At 51.5% G+C, this 21,132-nt stretch overlaps 9 protein-coding genes across 9 annotated transcripts; 5 read left to right on the top strand and 4 right to left on the bottom strand.

The window, feature by feature from the left end:
* Positions 1 to 442: 442 nt before the first annotated feature.
* AtWU_04803 (glycoside hydrolase family 55 protein) lies at positions 443 to 3,191 on the top strand (the record flags this gene model as incomplete). Its single annotated transcript, XM_035499914.1, has 6 exons — positions 443 to 600; positions 662 to 945; positions 1,002 to 1,423; positions 1,473 to 1,838; positions 1,901 to 2,377; positions 2,439 to 3,191. 6 exons carry the CDS (start codon positions 443 to 445, stop codon positions 3,189 to 3,191), a joined length of 2,460 nt encoding a protein of 819 aa, XP_035355807.1.
* Positions 3,192 to 4,036: 845 nt separating this feature from the next.
* Positions 4,037 to 6,615, top strand: AtWU_04804 (phosphoribosylaminoimidazole-succinocarboxamide synthase; the record flags this gene model as incomplete). The annotated part of the gene is made up of 2 exons (XM_035499915.1): positions 4,037 to 4,082; positions 4,181 to 6,615. 2 exons carry the CDS (start codon positions 4,037 to 4,039, stop codon positions 6,613 to 6,615), a joined length of 2,481 nt encoding a protein of 826 aa, XP_035355808.1.
* A 721-nt stretch (positions 6,616 to 7,336) lies between these two features.
* On the top strand, positions 7,337 to 9,047 carry AtWU_04805 (Zn(II)2Cys6 transcription factor domain-containing protein; the record flags this gene model as incomplete). The annotated part of the gene is made up of 4 exons (XM_035499916.1): positions 7,337 to 7,396; positions 7,441 to 8,052; positions 8,100 to 8,240; positions 8,286 to 9,047. The coding sequence occupies 4 exons, from the start codon at positions 7,337 to 7,339 to the stop codon at positions 9,045 to 9,047; spliced, it is 1,575 nt and encodes a 524-aa protein (XP_035355809.1).
* A 320-nt stretch (positions 9,048 to 9,367) lies between these two features.
* Positions 9,368 to 10,012, top strand: AtWU_04806 (uncharacterized protein; the record flags this gene model as incomplete). Its single annotated transcript, XM_035499917.1, has 1 exon — positions 9,368 to 10,012. The coding sequence occupies one exon, from the start codon at positions 9,368 to 9,370 to the stop codon at positions 10,010 to 10,012; it is 645 nt and encodes a 214-aa protein (XP_035355810.1).
* A 154-nt stretch (positions 10,013 to 10,166) lies between these two features.
* AtWU_04807 (putative G-patch domain protein) lies at positions 10,167 to 12,086 on the bottom strand (the record flags this gene model as incomplete). The annotated part of the gene is made up of 5 exons (XM_035499918.1): positions 10,167 to 11,186; positions 11,233 to 11,576; positions 11,626 to 11,686; positions 11,731 to 11,930; positions 11,978 to 12,086. The coding sequence occupies 5 exons, from the start codon at positions 12,084 to 12,086 to the stop codon at positions 10,167 to 10,169; spliced, it is 1,734 nt and encodes a 577-aa protein (XP_035355811.1).
* Positions 12,087 to 12,211: 125 nt separating this feature from the next.
* AtWU_04808 (uncharacterized protein) lies at positions 12,212 to 12,722 on the bottom strand (the record flags this gene model as incomplete). Its single annotated transcript, XM_035499919.1, has 2 exons — positions 12,212 to 12,502; positions 12,612 to 12,722. The coding sequence occupies 2 exons, from the start codon at positions 12,720 to 12,722 to the stop codon at positions 12,212 to 12,214; spliced, it is 402 nt and encodes a 133-aa protein (XP_035355812.1).
* A 1,312-nt stretch (positions 12,723 to 14,034) lies between these two features.
* AtWU_04809 (lysophospholipase Plb1) lies at positions 14,035 to 16,016 on the top strand (the record flags this gene model as incomplete). The annotated part of the gene is made up of 2 exons (XM_035499920.1): positions 14,035 to 14,086; positions 14,146 to 16,016. 2 exons carry the CDS (start codon positions 14,035 to 14,037, stop codon positions 16,014 to 16,016), a joined length of 1,923 nt encoding a protein of 640 aa, XP_035355813.1.
* Positions 16,017 to 16,321: 305 nt separating this feature from the next.
* AtWU_04810 (uncharacterized protein) lies at positions 16,322 to 17,456 on the bottom strand (the record flags this gene model as incomplete). Its single annotated transcript, XM_035499921.1, has 5 exons — positions 16,322 to 16,617; positions 16,668 to 16,913; positions 16,984 to 17,136; positions 17,197 to 17,322; positions 17,375 to 17,456. The coding sequence occupies 5 exons, from the start codon at positions 17,454 to 17,456 to the stop codon at positions 16,322 to 16,324; spliced, it is 903 nt and encodes a 300-aa protein (XP_035355814.1).
* A 719-nt stretch (positions 17,457 to 18,175) lies between these two features.
* AtWU_04811 (alpha-glucosidase) lies at positions 18,176 to 20,060 on the bottom strand (the record flags this gene model as incomplete). Its single annotated transcript, XM_035499922.1, has 3 exons — positions 18,176 to 18,707; positions 18,764 to 19,523; positions 19,589 to 20,060. 3 exons carry the CDS (start codon positions 20,058 to 20,060, stop codon positions 18,176 to 18,178), a joined length of 1,764 nt encoding a protein of 587 aa, XP_035355815.1.
* Between the last annotated feature and the right edge of the window lie 1,072 nt (positions 20,061 to 21,132).

The raw sequence follows: 21,132 nt of genomic DNA on the forward strand, positions 1-21,132 counted from the left end.
AGGAAGCAAAAAAAGCAAAACATCTGTCCCGACCACATAATTTGTCAAACTTGAAATGTTGTCTTGTGCCATACGCAGTGCCTTCCATTCCCTGAATTGGACCCAATGCCCAAGTATGCGGATTCTATGGCGGCGGGGATGGACTGGGCCTGCCATGCCTCGGCCCTGTCCTGGTATGCAGGTGCAGGCTGGGCAAGTCTTCGAGCTCATAACCATGAATGGTTTCATTTAAGTCCGGTCATCGCCTCTTGTATTCATCGTCCTGAATCAGGCTACCGACCTGGGCCATTTGTTCTTCCTCTCGCTCAGGTCCTGTCAGACTGTTCCCATCCTAACGAGACAGTATACGGCCTGTTCGTTCGGATTGAATGGATTTGCTTCCTGTCGAGCCTTGATTTCTGTTGTGTAATTTCCCCTACACCACCCTCGAAAGGTCTCAATCATGCGCTCCCCTACCGTCTCCGTTCTTGTAACTATATTATGCATCTTTTCACTTCAAGTATGGGCAGTTCCCCATGGAGGATCGAGGAATAGCTCAGCCTCCCGTGTTATGTCGCCGTTACAGCATTTTCCTCCCATTAATTACCAACCCAAGCCCTCGTGAGTCTTGTATTTTCCACTTTGTCTCATATCACATGTCTACAAGTGCTGACTGAAATAGCGGAATTCCTTACACGATAAAGAACCAATCTGCTCAACCATGGCTTTATCGAACAACCGCCCCCATAACTCATTCTGCACTGGCGGAAGAAGATTCTGTATGCACGTCATCCAGTAACTCGTCTGGGTACTGGTATGAACAGATTGATCATAATGGACAGTCATCCTTCATGGATTCGAAGTACAAAGACAACTATAATGTCTTCCGCAACGTTGTCAAGGATTTTGGCGCGGACAATACTGGACAGAAGGACGCAGCAGCAGCTATCTCAGCTGCAATCAAAGGTATGGTTGAGTCGATCCATCACTCTAAACATCTTCTAAGACCGAACATCACATAGCTGGACCGTCAAATGGACCTGACCGCAGTTCCAATTCCATGGGTACTACTGGACAACCTGCTATCATCTACTTGCCAGCAGGAACGTATCTTATGAAGTCATCTCTGCAGCTGTACCTTGGGACTGTCATTATAGGTGACCCCACGAACCCTCCTGTGCTCAAGGCATCATCAGATTTCGCGGACGATCATATCATCTACGCCAAGGATCCCAACTTTGGGGGTACGATCAATTTTTACCTCGGAATTAAGAACATTATCATCGACTCGACCGGGGTCGGGGCTGATAAATCCATCACTCTTCTTGATTGGACCGTTAGCCAGGCAACTCAGCTCACCAATGTCGGGTTTAATATGCCTACAAACACTGCCAAGCACGTCGGCCTAACTACACAATACGACTACAACAGTAACTTGATACTGGTAATTGTGCTCTCAACTGATATGATGGCATAGCGCTGACAGCTTACAGAATGACCTTTGGTTCAAAGGCGGCGCAACCGGCATGAAGTTGAGTGGCCAACAATGGGTATTCAAGAACATTTCATTCAGTGGTACCACTACTGGCGTCGTGGCCGGAGGGACCGATATTGTATTCTTGGGCTGTCGCTTCGAACAGGGTACCCTTGGAATTGACGCGCAAGGCACATCCGGATCTCTGACCGTCGTCGATACTACTGGTGTTGGCATGGGTACTCTTATCTCATCATCTAGTTCGAACACTGCAGGAAATTCTATCGTCCTCGACAACGTTCAGAATTCAGGCGCCACGGTGAAGATAGGAGGACAAACCACGTTGAGCGGGAATGTTGCCAACACCTGGGTACATGGACATTTGGTAAGTTTATGCAGTGCGCCCCCTCGACCAAGGAAGGCAGGCTGATCTGACTCAAACATTAGTATACTTCCAACAATGCCAAATTCCAGTCGCAACAGGGCCAGACAGTTACTACATCCCGCTCCTCATCGCTTTTGTCAGGGAAAAACTATTTTACCATGGCGCCGCCGACGTATAAAGAGTATAGCACTGGGCAGGTCCTGAATATCAAAAACGTTCCGGGGATCCCGGTTTATGGGGACGGTGAGACGGATGATACTCGGAACATTAACCTCATTTTGTCCCGCTACAAGACATCTTGCTCGCTCATGTATTTCCCCGCCGGGACGTACATTGTTACGGATACGATTTTCGTGCCCGCTGGTACCCGGATCATCGGTGATGCATATGCCTCGACAATCAGTGCCGTCGGAAGCAACTTTGAAGATGAGTCTGCTCCTCGCGCCATGATCCTGGTAGGATATCCGGGAGATGTGGGTGTTGCGCAAATTAGTGACATGGTGTTCACTGTGGCAGATGTTCTGCCGGGCTGCAAGTTGGTAAGACATGATCTCTCTTGGGTCTCTGTATGACGGTCGCTAATATGTCCTTCTGCTGTAGGTTGAGGTCAACATCGCTGCCAGGTCGCCTGGGGACGTTGGCTTCTGGAACTCGCATTTCCGCATTGGTGGAGCGGCGGGTAGCCAAGTGGAGAGTTTATGTACGGACGACCCCAATGACTGCAAGGCAGCCTGGGGGCTCCTCCACCTGACCAGTACATCATCTGCCTACATTGAGAACATGTGGGGATGGACAGCCGATCACGATCTCGATGGGGACAACCCGCAAACCATCTCCACCGGCCGTGGGCTACTAGTGGAAGGTACAGCCGCGACCTGGCTCATTGGCACAGGATCCGAGCACAATACACTCTACCAGTACAATTTTCAGTATGCCCGGAACGTCTTCACTGCAATGCAGCAGAGTGAAACACCATACTGGCAGGGAGCAGGGAGCCGCGCTCTCAACCCAACCCCATGGCAATATCTCGACAGCAGTGATCCAGACTTCAGCAACTGCGCTGCCAATGATAGCAAGTGCCGCATGGCATTGTTTGAACGCATTTATGGCTCGTCCGACCTCTTCCTCTACGGTGGTTGCAACTGGGTCTTTTTCAACAACAACGGTGATTGCAGCGGTGACTGCCAGACCAATGCGATTGACATAGCCAATTCAACCTCCATATATCTGTATGGAACAAATACAAAGAGCACGACCAATATGATTCTTGAAGGAACCAAGGTCATTGCGACTCAGAATGACAATGCTGGCGGTTGGGGAGGAGTCATTGCCGGATATCTGTATGATTCATAACGGCAATGACTGGGGTACATATGAGTATTATTCCTATCCATAGTACTAATTTTTAGTTATAGACTGGAGCACATGATATTTACTAATACAATGAACGCAAATAGCTGCATTGTCCTTGGATTTGCATGGTTGAAGATTATAACATTCAAAGTAAATGTAGAGGTTGTGTGGGAGAGATATATAATCCCTTCCTGTTACCCCCCCACAGAGTCCGGAGTCCACATGCATTCGTGATGTTAGCAGGACTCAACAATATTCCCAATCACACATTTGTTACTTAAACAAATAAACAACTTGGACCCCTTGGAAAACAACCTTTTCACTATCACAATGTGAAGTGATGGGAACCGTGGGTGGGAAATCAAGGGTCTGAGTGGATCGGGCCGCAACCTAGGATCGGGCGGTGGCTCTTAATTCAAGGCGATCCATCCATCAAGGGCCACCTCAACCCCCGTCACACATCCTCAGCCTCCCTGACAGTTTGAACATCATGTCTCGTCGACAATATCGTCCAATCAGTGATGACCATGTCGATGATCCAAAGGGCTAAACAGGCACTAATGCCCTGCGCTGTCCGATCGGCCCTTTGCTCCTCGGGCCCAGCCACCACAAGCCCAAGGAGGCTGGGAGACATGGTCGCCCGTATAACCAACCACCCGAAACCGTGATACCAGCCCAATTCAGCATCGTCCCTTGCCTTTTTGTTTGCTGCACTTGCCTCTTAATACCTCGTGGGCAGGTACCGGGTCTGCATCTGGGGGAATGTTCATCGGACACATCCACAATCCGCACTGCAAGTGAGCTGTTCACCGCATACATTCCTCGGTTGCATTTCGGCCGCCGCCATGCTCGCTCCGGGCTCTGGGAATGTGAGTCTCAGAACTGTCAGTTGTAAGTTTACTCTGCATAACCTTGGCACCCAGCCAAGGAATAAAGCATGATGCGTCTTCGAAATCAGGCTGACCGATGACTGATCTCCTCACACACAGCTAGTAGACCACAATTAATGCACACCCAGTCTCAACAGTCGATCGCCGCCTCCGACGACTACTACTCCTTCTCAAGCCCTTCTTCAAGTGCAAGATCCCGAGCAAGCGGCAGTCGACTCACCGTGGCGCGGTATGCGACACCAAACTCTCATCCTCCGTCTCGAACACCGTCTCCTAGCATCTCTCGAACGAATCTAGCCCCGCAGCCCGCTGGTGCACGATCGGAGCATTCTTTGAACGTCCCGAGCGAGAACAGGAATTTTGTTACACCCCCTTCTCAGACCATACGTGCAGTCGAAGAGGAAGACCCCGAGCCCAGCCCCATGTCAGATACCACGAGTCGCCGGGAGCCCAGTGACAGCTATGCGGGGCGGCCGCCTACTCCTGGGGTGGATGACTCGCCATACATTCATTTCGCCATCAGTCAACTTACGCGTGACGAGGAAGTTGCTGGGCCCAGACGGCGAAGTTCGCTCGCTAGCAATGACAGTCCTCTCGAGCCACTGCTCTGGGACGAAGGATTGGGCTGCTTCATTCGCTCGCCTGGCCAACCGGCGACACCACCAGCACGGCCACCGCAACAATCATCCGACTCTATTGGGAGGGTACCTCAAAGCTCGGTAGATCCAGAATCGTTTGTCGCCGTTGAACCCCCGCATGACAGTCTATTGTACCCGCCATTGGACTATGTGCCTACAGCCTTGCGGTCATGGGCACTGGCTGCCATAATCATCTGTTGCCTGCTAATGATTGCTGGAATAAGCTTCTGCAATGTATGGTCGCGGCGGCATGATGGTCTCTGGGACTATACTGGACTAGGCGGCTCGCATTACTTTGTGATGCAATTCCTCCCCCAAATTTTGGGGATGGTCATCACTATCTGGACGTTTGTGATCCAAGCGGCAGTGTATAGAATCATGCCGTTTGCCATCATGGCTTCAGAGCGGCCGCTTGGTCATGTCCTCCAGAGCCTGCCTATCTTATCACGGAACTTCCTGATACCGGACTTCTCCTACTTCCGGCATGGCGAGGGAATAGTTGGTTTCACTTTGTTCACCATGTGGCTGTCAAATTTGATCACTCTACCACTGTTGAGTTGCCTCTTCCAGGCTAAGTGGTACTTGATCGATGGACAGGGGACGTGGCGGTGGGCCTCAGTTTCGGCGGTTGGCTGGACCCTCGTGGCCATTTATGCGTTGTTGACCATTGGCCTGCTCCTGCTCATGTTTCGTTTTGTACGCACATGGTCGGGATTGATGTGGGACCCTGTGAGTTTGGCCGATCTGATTTCAATTATCCAACGATCGAACATTTTGCACGACTTCGAACAATCGGAGACGCTACCTGATGTAGGCGAATCACTCGACCCACGATTCCTACGATTGGGTTACTGGAAACTATCAAACCGTGCGGATATATTCTACGGAATCGGCGAGGTAGATGCACCAGTTCGGACACCTTCATTGCACCGCAAGGAGAAGAATCTTCAAATGCAGTCGCACGGCCTGTCAAGGGTATCATTCGACGTTGAGCAGCATGGACTGGCAGAGAAGGAAGAGTACTACCAGCATCTGTATTCGCCAGCTATTCGCTATCGCTGGATCCCATGGTTCCTTCGCGATGGCTTCGTCGTTCTCTGGACGATGATTATTTGCGTTTTGTTTATTGCATTCGTGTTGGTCAGCTTCATCCACAATGCGGTCAAAGACGGATTCCCTCCACGTTTGCCAACCCTGCCGTCTACTGGTGCATTTTCCTCTTCCAACTTCTGCTACAGTTTTGTTCCGGCCTTCATTGGAAATGTCCTCTTCTTGGCATGGCAGCCAATCGATGTCTATTTCCGTGCGCTGCAGCCGTTTGCTGCTCTAGCTTCTCCGACCGGTGCTCGAGCAGAGCATAGTCTCTTATTGTCTTACACCTCCTGCTTTCCCTTTCAGGTGACACTCGCCGCAATTCTGAACAAGCACTATAAGGTGGCCTGGATTTCATTCGTGAGCACGATGTCCGCGGCAATCCCTATCCTGGCCGGTGGGATGTTTATCGCCCTGTACCACCCGTCTGATGGGACGATCTTGATCTCTGCTCTGATGCCTGCGTTCTATGCCATCGTGGCATTCTGTGCACTCTACATGGTGTCTTTCCTGTGCATATGGCCCCGCCGCTGCCGCCGCTTGCCACATGACATTAGCACTCTGGCCGATCAGATGAGCTTTTTGTACCAAAGCCCATTGCTAGCAGACAAGATCCTGCGCGAGCCTAGGAGCAAGGCGGATCTGGTCACCCGACTGGTCGTTGCCCCTCCTGGCGACCGAGAACATTCCATGTACGGCTTTGGAATCTATGTGGGTCGGGATGGCAAGGAACATCTCGGAATCGATCGTTTCGACCGTCCTGGTCGGGCCGATATGTTAATCACAACCGGCTATTCGCGATAGGATGCTACTGAGGTGTCCTGAAAAAAGTATTTCTGTACGATGACTGGGTGGTTGTTTGCTGCCTGATTGCATATATGCGGCTTTAGCCGCAGGTCTTCATGTTTGCGATGAATTATGCGTTATGAACATACCCTTCGAGTTTTTCAAGATGACGCCTTAATGATAATACGGTATAGCGATGTACTTATGATTAGATGATGATGTTTCATGATTTATGTTGTCTCTTTTTGCTTGCTGGGAATTGTGAACTTTAGGATGGCATTTTGTACTTGATATCCTCAATAGCGTTGGTGGGTGATGTGCCCTTTACATGATCAATTGATATTCAGCTTAACATGACTTTCACTTCTACATGCTTATGTCTAATTGTGTAGCATTCAATGCACGACTATGCGAACATCTGAAATCTCATCGAACGATAAGATAAGCTGACTCATGCCCCACGTGAGCGACGATAAGGCGATCGGCTGACACCTGACAGGCCCGATTTCCTGACGGCTTTGGTCCCGCAACGCTGGATCTGTGCGACAACTAGTGAACATGCAAGCCCTGGCAGCCAGACAATCCAGTGGATCGGCCATCAAACTATGGGCTTGCTAGGAACCGTTCCAGAAGTGCTAGTACTTGTGCTTGTGTGGAACCACTATCCGAACCCGACTGCATACACCAACGATTAGTCCGAGACCAATCTTGCCGCCTGATCGGAAAAGCAATATCCATCATGGTATACGGCGGGAAGCCAAGCACGGGGTGCCAGAACTGTCGGAAACGACGGATCAAGGTATGCGCACGGAACCATCTAGTAATATATTGCTAATAATGTAGTGCGATGAAACTCGTCCACACTGCAGAGCATGTGTCCGGACAGGCCGGACATGCCCTGGCTATCCGCACCCTTTTGATGTCATGTTAAGAGACCAAGTAGCGTTCCACCGCAAGAAGCGAGATACGTCTAGTAAAGTGTCTTCTCCGAAGGTGGGAGTAAGATCGGTTCGATCTTCGCCTACTCCGGTATCATCCAACGATGCTTTGATTAGCACCAACTCTAGCGCAGATCTTCCGCAGACCGGACCACTACTGCGCACTGCGCAGGAGGAGATCCCAAGGGCGTTGGTTTTGCCGACTGATGATACTGTGACTGCGATGTTCTTCAATTCGTACATCTACTCACCTCGAGATCCATTAATCCTACGCGGGTTCATGGACATCTTGCCTGATGTTTTCTGCTATACTCAGCCTGGCTCTCATTTACATGTCGGCACTTTGGCCGTGTCGTACTTCTCTGTGGCTGCTTGGACAGGGAATCGGTCTTTTCTGCAGACAGCGCAGCAGTTGTTTGTCAAGGCTATCGCCAAGACGAGGGAAGCGTTACAGGGTGACATTACTCACACTGTGGATGATGTTTTGATGAGTATCCTTCTCTTATCTACTTATGAGGTATGTCGACAATGACCGCTGTATGATGATCGCTAATATGTCGGTAGGAATTCTGCGCTATCAAGGAAAACAGACATCCAAGGAGGACGCATTTACGAGGCGCTGTCGCTCTCGTGAACAGCAAGCGGCCGGAGCAGCGATCTTCGATTATATCGCTGATCTTAGAAAATGCGGTCCAGGTCCAGCTGGTATGTACTGTAGCCTTTCAGCCAGCCATATACTAACCACAGCAGATCAAATCGTCCAAAGGCCTAGCCTACCCCACCATGCAGACGCCAAACCAATGGCCTCTATCTCCCGCAGCACCACAATCAGCATCATCCCAGCTCCTCATGATCACCTCTGAGCTAGTCGGTCTCCGCCAAGCATGGGATAGATTCAACGAAGAGGGCACAAACCAAGTCCAGGACATCCACGACATCCTCGCACGGGCTTACAGCTTGGATGCGAACCTCGAAGCCTGGAAATACGCACTCCCTGAACACTGGAAACCACTCCCTGCGGTCCGAGTCCCCCAGTCCGTCCGGGAAGCCGGCATGTACAAAAACCGCTGCGACTGCTACACCGACCTCTGGATGGCCGGAACATGGAACTTTTACCGGGATTCCCGGATTGTCGTGCAAAACATCATACTCCGCTGCTTGCAGATTCTACCAGATGGTGTGATGCTGGAGCAAATACAGGAGACTATTAACCTGATTGAGACTCTTGCTCTTGACATCTGCGCTACTGTACCATACATTCTCGGCAGCCAGACGATGTCGGTTCATTTTAGTCCACAGAAGATCGAGTACCCAGAAGCCGACGGACGGCGAGTCACGACGGCTCATTATCCGACTGCTGCGCTGGTGGGTGGATGGATGATATCGTCTCACTTGTCGAACCTGGAATTGCTGTGTCTGAGTGAGGAGATGAATACATGGATTCGGGCGCAGAAGGAGAGAGTACTGCAGATATATACATTTGGAGGAGAGGCGAGTCAAATAAGTATGTAATATATAGCCATCATATATGTAATTTCGATTCATAAAATTCGAATAATATCTACTTGCCCATGTATAATCCTAAGATGGTTCTAGACTTGGATAAGATCACATGACCACGACTTTCCCGATTGGTCATCATCTCCGCAGAATCTCCAATCGCAGTCAGAGACTCATCTCAGTTACCTACAGGATATAAACCAAACGTCCTCTCACATACCATACTCTCTACTATTCTACCTTCACCCTTTTCTACAAAGCACAATTGTCACTACAACCACAGCCACAACAACCGCACCGCCCACCTCACCACCACCAACCAAACCACCAAAATGCTCTTCTCCTCTCTCTTCTCCTCATCCTCCTCATCCTCCACAGACCCCCAAACCACACCCACCGAACCCCCCTCCCCCCAATCCCAACCTTCCTCCACCCCACCCGCATCAACATCAATGACAAGATCCCCCTCAGACGAATTCAACCCCCCCCTCCCCGCCCTCTGGACGCCCAAAACGAACCTAAAACTCCTCCTGGGCGGCCTCGCCTTCTTCACATTCAGCATCTACAGCACCCGACGAGCCATGAACCGGAAGTTTCTCGCGAGCATCCCACCATACTACACGAGCAGCGTGTACCACAAGCTGAACGTCAGCGGCGGGGCGGAGGCATTCGAGGCGCTGCATCTGGCGACGATGAACGTGCTGTCGTTCGGGATGATGGGTGCGGGAGGACTTCTGTACGCGCTGGATATCAATGGGGTGGAGGATATGAGGCGGTTCGTGAGGAAGGGGATGGTGGAGGGGGATGGGGCGTTGATGCGCGGGGAGGATAAGGAGTTGGAGAGGGAGGTGGAGGGGTGGGTTGAGAAGGTGCTTGGGGAGAAGTTTGGGAAGGAGTTGCAGAGGGAGAAGGAGAGGAGTGCGGCTGCTGCTGCTGCTGCCGCCGCGGCGGCTGTGGAGGGGGGGAAGAAGGAGTGAGGGGTTTTGAAATGGATGGGGGTGGATATGATGGAAGATACCCTTTTTGAATGATGGATCTCTACTCTTTTTTTGTTTGTTTGTTATGGGATGGATTATTGTATTATATCGCATTGCGTGCATAAGACGGTGTCAGGAATAACTACTGTACATGCTATCGGTCTAGCTGCTCGTATCGTTCTCGTGCTGTTTGCTTCGTCTTCTCCAGGAATTCGTCGTACCGGTTGCGCGTGTTGCGCCCGGCTTCTTCGGTTGCGTCTCCTAGTTTGCTGCCTTGCGCGCCTAGACCCACGCCCTGGGCGTATACCTCTGTGGCTATCGGCGCGGTCATGCCGGTGCCTTGAGCGCCCAAGCCGGCACCCGTCCATCCCATCTTGCTGAGCAGAGATGCTCCCTTTGATGTGGTCTGTACTGGGGGCTCCTCTTCCTTTGGCGGGGGCGGAGCGGGTCGGTTCTTCGCTGAGGGCTTAGAGCCGAACGCCTTGCGCCGCTCTCGTGCGCGGTCACGATACTCAGTTGGTGCTGGGATGATTCCGTGCTTGATGAGCTTGCCTGTCGCCTTGGCTACCAGTTCTTCGTCCTGTAGATTTCCACGATGGAGTTGACTGAGCCGCTCGTGGCGATTAACTTCTGCTGATGATTTGAACTGACGCATGCACAAGTAGCAGCAATTGCGGTTGGGATCGGCATAGGATTGGGATGGTGGAGCGGTTGCTTCAGATGGAGAGACTCCGCGGTCTGAGCCATGCTCTGTGCTCTTTTCGTCCGCGTCCTTCTTCTGGATTCCATGCAACTCGGCGTGACGGTTGCTCCAGAATTGCAGATGCGATGGGACTGCCATCTTCTTCGCTCCGGCAGCGGCAGCCGCTTCCGCCTTGCGCTTCTTCGCTTTATCTGCATCCTTGGATTTATCGGATTGACCCGCTGGTTTATCTCCCTTTGGATTGTCGAGTTCGGCCGTCGATACCGTAAGCTCATTGGCGTATGCCTCTTCGTCCCAGTACATAAGTTTCAGCGATGGGTTGTTCAGAGGACTGAATGTGAATTTCTCGTTGCTTGTGGGATTGAGCACCGGAACAAATACACCGGCGTGAATGTAGCTGACCAGAACCGGTCTGGATGATATGGTGAATTTCTCGAACGAATTCAAACGTGTAATAGCAGCTTGTGCATCCTGTCTGGCATTAGAAAGCTTTGGTAGCAAATAGCGACATGCTTACCTGAATAGTCGCAAATTCGGCGAATCCATAGCGCCAGCTCTCGTTACTGCGACGGTCTCGCACCAGCAACACGCGACGGATGGAGCCCTCCCTGGCACCAAGGTTGGAATCACCTGTAGTAGAAGCCACCTTTGCCCCCTTCTTCCCATTGCCTGGTGCCTCGTTCCCAGATGCAGGACGATACAGCTTGGCAACACCTTTGGCGAGAAGCTCTTCCGTTACCGAAGGTTCCAGTCCACGGAAGAGCAGGAATTGAGAGGGTTGGTTCTCCGGCGCAGCATCATTGTCGCCATGGTTTTCCACCTTCGGTGCCGGCAACCCAGGAGGACCAGCCGGGCCGGCATCTAATCAGATTAGAAACGCAATACAAGATGGAAGCCGCAGTGAACGTACCTGGCCGGGGCGCTTGACACCTGAAGCATTTTTGGCGAGTAGAGTAATTCACAATTCCACACTGCATCTGTTAGCTCCATGCTTAGAAAACCCCGTGAAACATACCATCATGCAGTTCCAGTCTGCCTCTGCTCTCGCACGAGCACGGTCCTCTCTTTCACGGCTATATGCGATGCGGACCTTTGTGCCGCGGTCGTCCTGTGCGCTGGGTCCATGTAGGTAGATCGTAGGAAAGTTGCGCTCCACGAATGCTCGGGATAAGCTTAGATTCCGAAACCTCAAAAATCCAAGTTGTCGGGACAGCTCTGCCACATGTTAGCACTGCAGCAGGAATAAGCTACATCCCACTCACTTGTCTGTCGATCACGAATGACACGAACGTCATCTAGACCCTCAACATGATAGAACTCTTTCAACTCGTTGGTAATCTGTAAACCACGTCGACCGGAACCCGGTGACATGCATTCTCAGCCTCTTGCCATCAAAGATGTTGGGCGGAGCACCGCTCCGAGTCCACAACAAAAATCAAGGGAAAGGAGTTGTCGAACGTCTTCTTCCACCATGTCCACCGGTAGGCCATCCATCATCACCTCTCTGCTTTCATGTCCGTAATGCGGTTGTCGGTTGCGGCGAGGACTGCGGCTGCGGCTGCGACTGTAGCTTCGGCTCCGACTATGGTATCCCGGAGAGCGATAGCCCTCACGGTCGCGATCCCGGTAGGCTGGTCTTCCTCGCCTCGGAGGAGGGGAGCGCGACGAGCGCCGTCGAAAGTCATCGCGATCCCGACTGCGGTAACGGGGTCTGGAGTCGACTCGGTCTCTGGAATAATCGGGTCTTCTGTCCGCCGCGGGCCCACGGGGAGGCGAGCGTGAGAGATCTTCTCATGTGATTTAGTTAGTAACAGCTAGATCTGAAGAAGCAAATTGACGCTTGTCCAAGGAAAGCATGCGCTCTGTGCTACTGGTTGCGGGGAGGAGAGCGTATACCGCCAGGCGAGCGCGATCGGGATGGCGAACGATCGTCGTACATGCGGCCGTCCCGGTCGTCACGGCGGGGCATAGGTCTGTGAGATGGACCAGGCGGATACCTGGCCTCATCCGGATGAAAATGAGACATGGCTGAGGTGATCGGATACAAGGAGATTGATAGTGGTGGAAGATGAGCGGATCATTGCTTGAAGCCAGAAAGCCCCGGACTCGGCAGAATCTGACCGCCCTGCTGCATTCACGAGCAGCTTATTCAATCTCCATCACCCAATATGTCACATCTAAATGTATTCACTCTGAATGCACAATTCTCTATCTTTTCCTAATACCAGACTGAACTCTTGGTGCTATTGTTATGAAAGTCGCCCTGGTATTCCAGGTCTCACTGTACAACATCACATCTCTTCCCTAGTCGCTTCTGCGTAATTCCATGTTAATGGCATGACTTGTCATCTGAGCCATAGTGTGCTGCTTTGTAACCGTAGAGATAGCATCCATATGACTTCACTTCAGTTCTACGTGTAGTGATCCAAACTGTTCTTTCCCAATGCCAAGTGCAGTTCAGCTTCTGAGTGTCGGTAGCGAACCTAATCAGGTGGCTTTCCTGGCGGAAGTCTGTTGCTGTTCCTTCGCCAATAACGGTTAAGCCGCGGCCAATAACTTCCTGCTAGCGGCTTTTATTACTTCATATGGCATCAAACTAGGGGTAAACGAACCATAATAGACCGTTGGAACGACGCAGTTGCCTAATTGAGGGTCTCCACTCCAGCCCTGTTGCTGATAGAGTCTTGGCAGCCAGCAATTTCGCCCTGTTGCTCCGAGAACCCTGTAGTTTATGCAGGATATGCGCTGACTGAAATACTCAGTGGCTGTGCTGGTCCATTGACGTCCTGTCATATCTCAACAGAGGCCATTGTAGAGGTTTCGTACGGAGGTCTACCCAAACATTGTTCCTCGTTCGGAAACCCGGAAGGGTCTGAGTTGCGGGCTGCCCCGTAGGGCTGAGCCTATGCGGTGCCAATGAAACCACACAGGAAGATACTATTTTGGATCGCCTCAATATTATTCTGCTGCCTGACACCACTCTCCAATCGGAATTCCCCGTTTCATGGACCCTGACGGGGTTTCTGCACTAGCTTAGTTGAACGGGGCACAATGCAATCACAACAAAGTCTTCTGTAGTATCTCTGGCAGCACAAGTCAGGGCCGACAATGTCTACATGCTGCGCCTTGCCTGGCTTGGCCCTGCCACCTCAGATTTCTCTGAGCTCATTTTTGTGCTCGGAGATTTTGGTAATAAATAAGCGCTAATAGTGTGGTCCGCTCGTCAATTTCTTATAAATCCCTGCGGAGCACCCTCATTTATCATGCACTGGAGTCTGTGTTATGCTAGACGTGTCACTTGGTGCAACCCAGAGCAGACATGAAGTTTAATGCACTCTTTACGGCTCTAGCCGCCCTGGAGTATATCCAAGGTATATCTCCTATCTTCAACATCATCATGCAGCACTAACTCATGCTAACCCGCTCATAGGAGGCATCGCTGTTCCCACAACCGCCGATCTCACATTTGCAGACATCTCACCTCGCGCATTGGACAATGCTCCTGACGGTTATACCCCGAGCAACGTTTCCTGCCCTGCAAACAGACCGACAATCCGCAGCGCGTCAACCCTGTCATCGAACGAGACAGCATGGCTCGATGTGCGGCGTAAGCAGACTGTCTCAGCGATGAAAGACTTTTTCGGCCACATCAACATGAGCTCATTTGACGCCGTCTCATACATCAACAGCCACTCGTCCAACATCACCAACATCCCCAACATCGGTATTGCCGTATCTGGCGGTGGCTACAGAGCACTTACCAACGGCGCCGGCGCACTCAAAGCATTCGACAGTCGAACAGAGAACTCAACACACAATGGACAGCTCGGTGGTCTTCTGCAGTCAGCCACATACCTGTCCGGGCTCTCCGGAGGTGGTTGGCTCCTAGGTTCAATCTACATCAACAACTTCACCACCGTCTCCAATCTACAAACCTACAAAGAGGGCGAAGTCTGGCAGTTCCAGAACTCTATCACGAAAGGCCCCAAGACCAACGGCTTGCAAGCCTGGGACACAGCCAAGTACTACCGCGACCTAGCCAAGGTCGTGGCCGGTAAGAAAGACGCTGGCTTCAACACCTCCTTCACCGACTACTGGGGTCGCGCACTCTCCTACCAACTCATCAACGCGACCGACGGAGGCCCCGGCTACACCTGGTCATCGATCGCATTGACCCAGGACTTCCAGAACGGAAACATGCCCATGCCACTGCTCGTCGCCGACGGCCGTAACCCAGGCGAGACCCTAATCGGCAGCAACTCGACCGTGTACGAGTTCAACCCTTGGGAATTCGGCAGCTTCGATCCATCCATCTTCGGCTTCGCTCCCCTCGAATACCTCGGTTCCTACTTCGAGAACGGCGAAGTCCCATCCGGTCGATCATGCGTCCGCGGCTTCGACAACGCCGGCTTCGTCATGGGAACCTCCTCCAGTCTCTTCAACCAATTCATCCTCAAGCTCAACACCACCGACATCCCATCAGCCCTCAAAACGGTCCTCGCCAGCATCCTCGAAGAACTCGGCGACCGCAACGATGACATCGCCATCTACTCCCCCAACCCCTTCTACGAGTACCGCAACGCGACAATCTCATACGAAAAGACCCCGGACCTGAACGTCGTCGACGGCGGCGAAGACAAACAAAACCTTCCCCTCCATCCTCTCATTCAACCCGCCCGCAAAGTGGACGTCATCTTCGCCGTTGACTCTTCAGCCAGTACCTCAGACAACTGGCCAAACGGCAGTCCCCTCGTGGCCACTTACGAACGCAGTCTCAACTCAACCGGCATCGGCAACGGCACTGCCTTCCCCAGCATTCCAGACAAAAGCACCTTCATCAACCAGGGCTTGAACACCCGTCCGACCTTCTTCGGCTGCAATAGCAGTAACATCACAGGTCATGCTCCCCTCGTCGTCTACCTCCCTAACTACCCATACACGACGTTGTCGAACAAATCGACCTTCCAGCTCAAGTACGAGATCTCGGAGCGTGACGAGATGATCACTAATGGCTGGAACGTGGTTACGATGGGTAACGGGTCGAGGAAGTCTTATGAGGATTGGCCGACCTGCGCGGGCTGCGCGATCTTGAGTCGCTCGTTCGATCGGACGAATACCCAGGTGCCGGATGTTTGTGAGCGGTGCTTTGAGAAGTATTGCTGGGATGGAACGAGGAATAGTACGGAGCCTGCGGCGTATGAGCCCAAGGTGTTGATGACGAGTGCGGGCGTGAGGAACTTGGCGGTGTCGAGACTGGTTTGGGGGTTGCTTCCGGTTGTGCTGGGGGTTTGGTTGATGTGAGTGGAGGTTGGGGTATGGTGATCGGGGGTGTATGCTAGAGATCTTAAGGATATGAGGTTACGATAGTTAAACACTTCAGGAATAGTTACTCATGTACGAAGGAAAAGATTGCATGTAATGCGTCTTCATTAATTCGTAGAGGACTGCAAGTCCAATACCAAGTACTGAGTTACAGCACCATCATCCGATTACTTCGTCCCGAAGCATACCAAAATCCAATCAGTGAAGTGCACTCCTTCTTGCTCGTCCGTCCCCAGTTGAACTCATTTACCAACCGAATCCCCCGAATTCTCTCATAATATGATTTAATTACCTTTCCACCGATACAACCCCCAACACAGCCCATGCCAGCAGCATCCAACCTTGCACGGGGCTGTACGGCTGCAGACAACCTGTGGGAGGTTCCAGTCCACGAGGTCAAGAGAAGCCTCTTCGGATTCTTGACCGTCGTCTACAACCTCATCCTGCTCACCGCGAGGACACTTAGCCATGCAGACATTCTGCCAGCAGCATCCCTTGCATGTTTTCTTGCTGCACATGCCGTCGGTGTGGATGATGTCTGTTGAGGTGGGGAGGAGGTCGATATCAGGCATGGAGTATCCTGAACTCATTAGTCGGTTGGCCATCGGAAGGAAGTAGGGTTGGACTCACTCTTATGCATCTCCGGTGCCGATGCTGCGTCGTCGGTATCATCATAAACATCGAGACCGTCATCGTCGTAGACATCAAATCCAACATCAACATCAAAATCGACATCACCATCCAAATCATACCCATACACCCCCTCATCAACACCATCATCCCTCTTATCCATATAACAATACGTACAAAGCCCCTTCCGGCAACACCCACCCTTACAAGTCCTGCGATTGCATCTGGGCGGTTTGCCAGGAGACTCTATCATACCCAACTCTCGTCAGCTAACACATCCCACCCTCAAAGGAATCAAAGAGGAGGAGGTACTAACGCCAAGTAGCATCCCCATCGCCCCGCTTCGCCATATCATTCGGACAATACGCGAGACACAGGCCGTGGTAGCAGCATCCGTTCCCGCAGTCTCTGTTCGTGTGGCAGACCGGGGCGGTGGTGTCTATGTCTCCTTCTGTGTGGAGGCGGGATTCTGGGTGTGTTTTAGTGAGTGGGTATGGTAGCATAGATAAGTGGAGGAGGGGGGCTCTACCATCGATGAAACTGCGGACTAGTTCCGTGTGAACGTCATCCTCGTTGTGGAGACAGTAGGCGAGACAGAGACCGTTGTAGCAGCATCCGGTTCCGCAGTCGGTGTCCTTGTGGCATTGGGGTTTGTCTGGTCGGTCAGTATGTTGGTGACAAGGTGGGATGTGTTGGGGTGGGCTTACAGATGTCTGTGAAGCTTGGGCCGTCGGCGTGGATGGAGGCTGCTAGGGTGGCGAGGAGGGCGAGGATGAGGGTTAGGTTCATTTTGGATGTGGATTGTAGGATAGGATTTGGTGATAAGGTGTTTATGGGGTCAAGAGGGAGGGAAGGAGGACGATGAGGAAAGGAAGAGAGTAATGATCATGCTGGGGGAATCGGGGTATTTGAATAGTGTTGTTGATGTGAATAAATGATGGAGAGTGGGTGTTTAAGACACGGGATAGTCTATAGTGAAGGGTAGTACAGCCATGTTGGTTAATGGTGTTGATGGGGGGATTGAATGGTAGGTGTGAATAGAGATGAGGTGGACATGGTCTGGGTATGTGGATCTGTGGTGCGTCTGATGAATAACATGGGCTTGACTTCTTTCATGTAGTGAGTTGTTGAGCTAAGCCGCTCACACACAATCTAGTTGCATTGGACGTAAGGACATATTTAGTGCTTCATTGATGTCCCTCAAGAGGAAACATCGGGGCGGCGAGTAGCTCGTGTGATGGTTGTCAATGTAGTACACAGTGTCCTGGGAAACGGCCTATTAATAGTAACAGGGTATGAATTTGAGGCTCTTTCACTTGCCCAATATGCCTCAAATGATGTTTGGTTTATCGAGGTAGTAATGGGGCTCTATCGTAGTCACCAGCACAGACAGACTAATACTCAAGGATACTGTGTATAACGAGAACTAAGAATGGTCATTTGGCGGCCATCTAAGGCCGCACTATATATCACCAACCCTTATGCTTATACCATCTCAGTCATAATATTTAAGCCTCTACCAACAGAACAACTGCTTCATACGGGCGTAGAGACCACTTCTGTCCCGAGAACCGCCCCTTCGCCGCTTCAGCGCTTTCATATGAGTTCAAAACGACGTCCTTGGCTCCCTTCACGCCATTGGCGGTAGCATCCCACTCCAGTGTGTTTTCAGTCCAGTTAGTGAGAACCAGAGCCTTCTGATCCTCATACTGACGAGAGTAGGCAAAGATCTCCTGGCTGTCCTTATCAACCAAGTCGTAATCGCCGTAAACAAAGATGTCGAGGTATTTCTTGCGCAGTCCAAGGACGGCGGCCCAGTAATGGTAGATCGAGTTTGGGTCATTGACCTGCGCTTCAGCATTGAAGCGAACATAGTCCGGGTTGACGGACATCCAAGGCTTTGCACTGGGGCCGGTGAATCCACCGTTCGGTGCGCTGGACCACTGCACCGGTGTGCGGCCGTTGTCTCGGGATTTCTTCTGGTACTCTTGACGGGCGCTCTTCTGGGCTTCGATGTCATCGGGCCTGTACTTAAGAAGTCTATCATTGAGAACAATTAGTAAATAGTTTCGACATGTATAGAAGAGAAATCATACCGATGCCAGTGGTTAAGGCAGTCGATGTCCTTATACTCATTCATGTCCCACTCGATGGGGACGTTCCTCATTCCAATTTCCTGACCCTGATACACAAACGGCGTACCAGACTGCAGCGCAAGAACTGTCGCCAGCATTTTACCTGCCTCTGTGCGGAATTCCTCCTTTGCCTGTGCATAGCGATCAATCGACCGCGGCTGATCGTGGTTCTCCCAGTAAAGAGCATTCCACCCATCATTGTTGTACATAAACTTCTGCCACGTCTCAAAGAAGGCCTTCAGATCAGTGAGCTTCCAGCTTCCAGGCTCGAACTTGTCGTAAGTTCCGTGGTCAATGTCCACATGCTCAAAGTTGAAAATCATGTTGATCTCGTTCCGGTCGTAGCGCACAGCGCGGAGCACCTCCTCGGTATCTCTAACGAAGGGCATCTCGCCGACACTGAAGGCGTCATACTCCTTCAAGATCTTACCCAGGTCTGCGAGGTATTCATGCAGTCTCGGTCCATTGGCGTAGTACTTGTCTCCCCACTGCCAAGGGGTACGAGGGTCCTTCACAGGAGCGTCCGGGAAGCGTTGGTCTTTGCTGACGAAGTTGATGACATCCATGCGGAATCCATCCGCGCCCTTGTCTAGCCAGAAGCGCATGATATCATGAACCGCCTTGCGGACGGGCGGGTGTTCCCAATTGAGATCGGGCTGTTCTACCGCATAGAGGTGGAGGTAGTATTCCTGCGTGTGCTCGTCCCATTCCCAGGCACTACCTACAAAGTGCGTCAGAACACCCACTAAAAATATAGAGTAACCCCAATCAAAGCATCAGACTCACCCTGAAAATGCGACACCCAGTTGTTGGGCGGGTGCCGATTACCCTGCTCATCATACCTAGCCGGCTTCCACACATACCAATTGCGATACTCATTATCCTTGGAGCTGCGCGACTGCTTGAACCACTCATTCTGATCACTAGTGTGGTTGACCACAAGGTCCATAAGAAGCTTCATGCCCCGCTCGTGGCACCCCTGGATGAGCTTTTCGACATCCGCGACCGTGCCGTACTCATCCGCAATGCTGTAGTAATCGGCAATATCATAGCCCATGTCCACCTGGGGCGATTTGTATGAAGGACACAACCAAACAATGTCCACACCTATATTCTTAATATAGTCCAGCTTGGAAATGATTCCGGGAATGTCACCGATGCCATCATCGTTCGAATCCTTATATGAAGCAGGCCAGATCTGATAAACGGAGCATTCCTTCCACCAGGCGCGGTGAATCTGGGAGGCGGATTTGGCCATTATGCTGGTTGTTTAGGTGGTTTTTGGTGTGTTCGGAACGTTGGTGAGAGAAGGAGCTGTCGTGTCCTTATCAGGAGCTCAAGAGGTCAGAGGGGCGCAGGAAATTGGCTGATCTGCCCCTCGATTGATGGGCACCGCGGGGCAGTCTCTGCTACATCTCATTCATCGACGCTCGTGCGGAGAAATTCTCGGTGGGTTCACCATCCACCGGTCGCACATTGTCTGCCACTCACACCCCACGATGTTGTGGACCAGCTTTTGGGATGGTTGAGAGGACCGTTACGTGGAAGGTTCAGGACACCCACTTCCGTTGTACCTGGGATGGGAGGTGATGTTCTGAGACACTCTGGCTCATTAGATGGTCTCCGCACCAGCTCCGGCTCCGCTCATCACCACCATCCGAGGTACTCTACACAGTAATCGATCCCAATATTCCCAGAGATCTCCAAACTCACTGCGAAAATAAACAAATATTTAATAAAGTTGTTTGACAAAAGCCTCTCATTATTATAGCATCCGTGGTAGTCTGGCATATGAGTATCTTGCCTCAAAAATCCCAACCACGAGTACCCCGGGGAAGTCTTGCTGGCCACAGCTTCCAATTGCACAGGTTTGAGGGATCTGTGAGTGGTACAGCTAGCGTTGCGTCTCGTGCTGCAAATACTCACAGCGGCCAAAGCTACGATTGGCCGAGACGACCCTGCTCTTCGGAACCAATAACATAGTCCCATGTCAGCTATGCAGATGTGAGGATCCTGGCCATGATGGGCGGGGTCCGTGGGCAAGCTTGGGGGGAAAGACACATATCTGGATTCATTGTAGTATCGAACTGCAGACGGTTCGGCTGTGGCGCTGTCGAAAAGTTTTCTCTGGGGTATAGAATGTAATAGCTTTGGTCATAAACATCTTGAACATATTCACGTGGCCGGCGAATCGGGCATGACATTATAAATGGAATGGTAACGTATTAGAATATTTAAGGGGGGAGTTTGGGAGGTTTGAGTAAATAAGTTGAAGCCTAAGATAATCTCCTCAGCTTTATTAAGCTCGTTGAACTCTGTCACACTGCATT

The sequence above is a fragment of the Aspergillus tubingensis genome, assembly GCF_013340325.1.
Source record: "Aspergillus tubingensis WU-2223L DNA, scaffold_6, whole genome shotgun sequence".
Classification (NCBI taxonomy): Eukaryota; Fungi; Ascomycota; class Eurotiomycetes; order Eurotiales; family Aspergillaceae; genus Aspergillus; species Aspergillus tubingensis.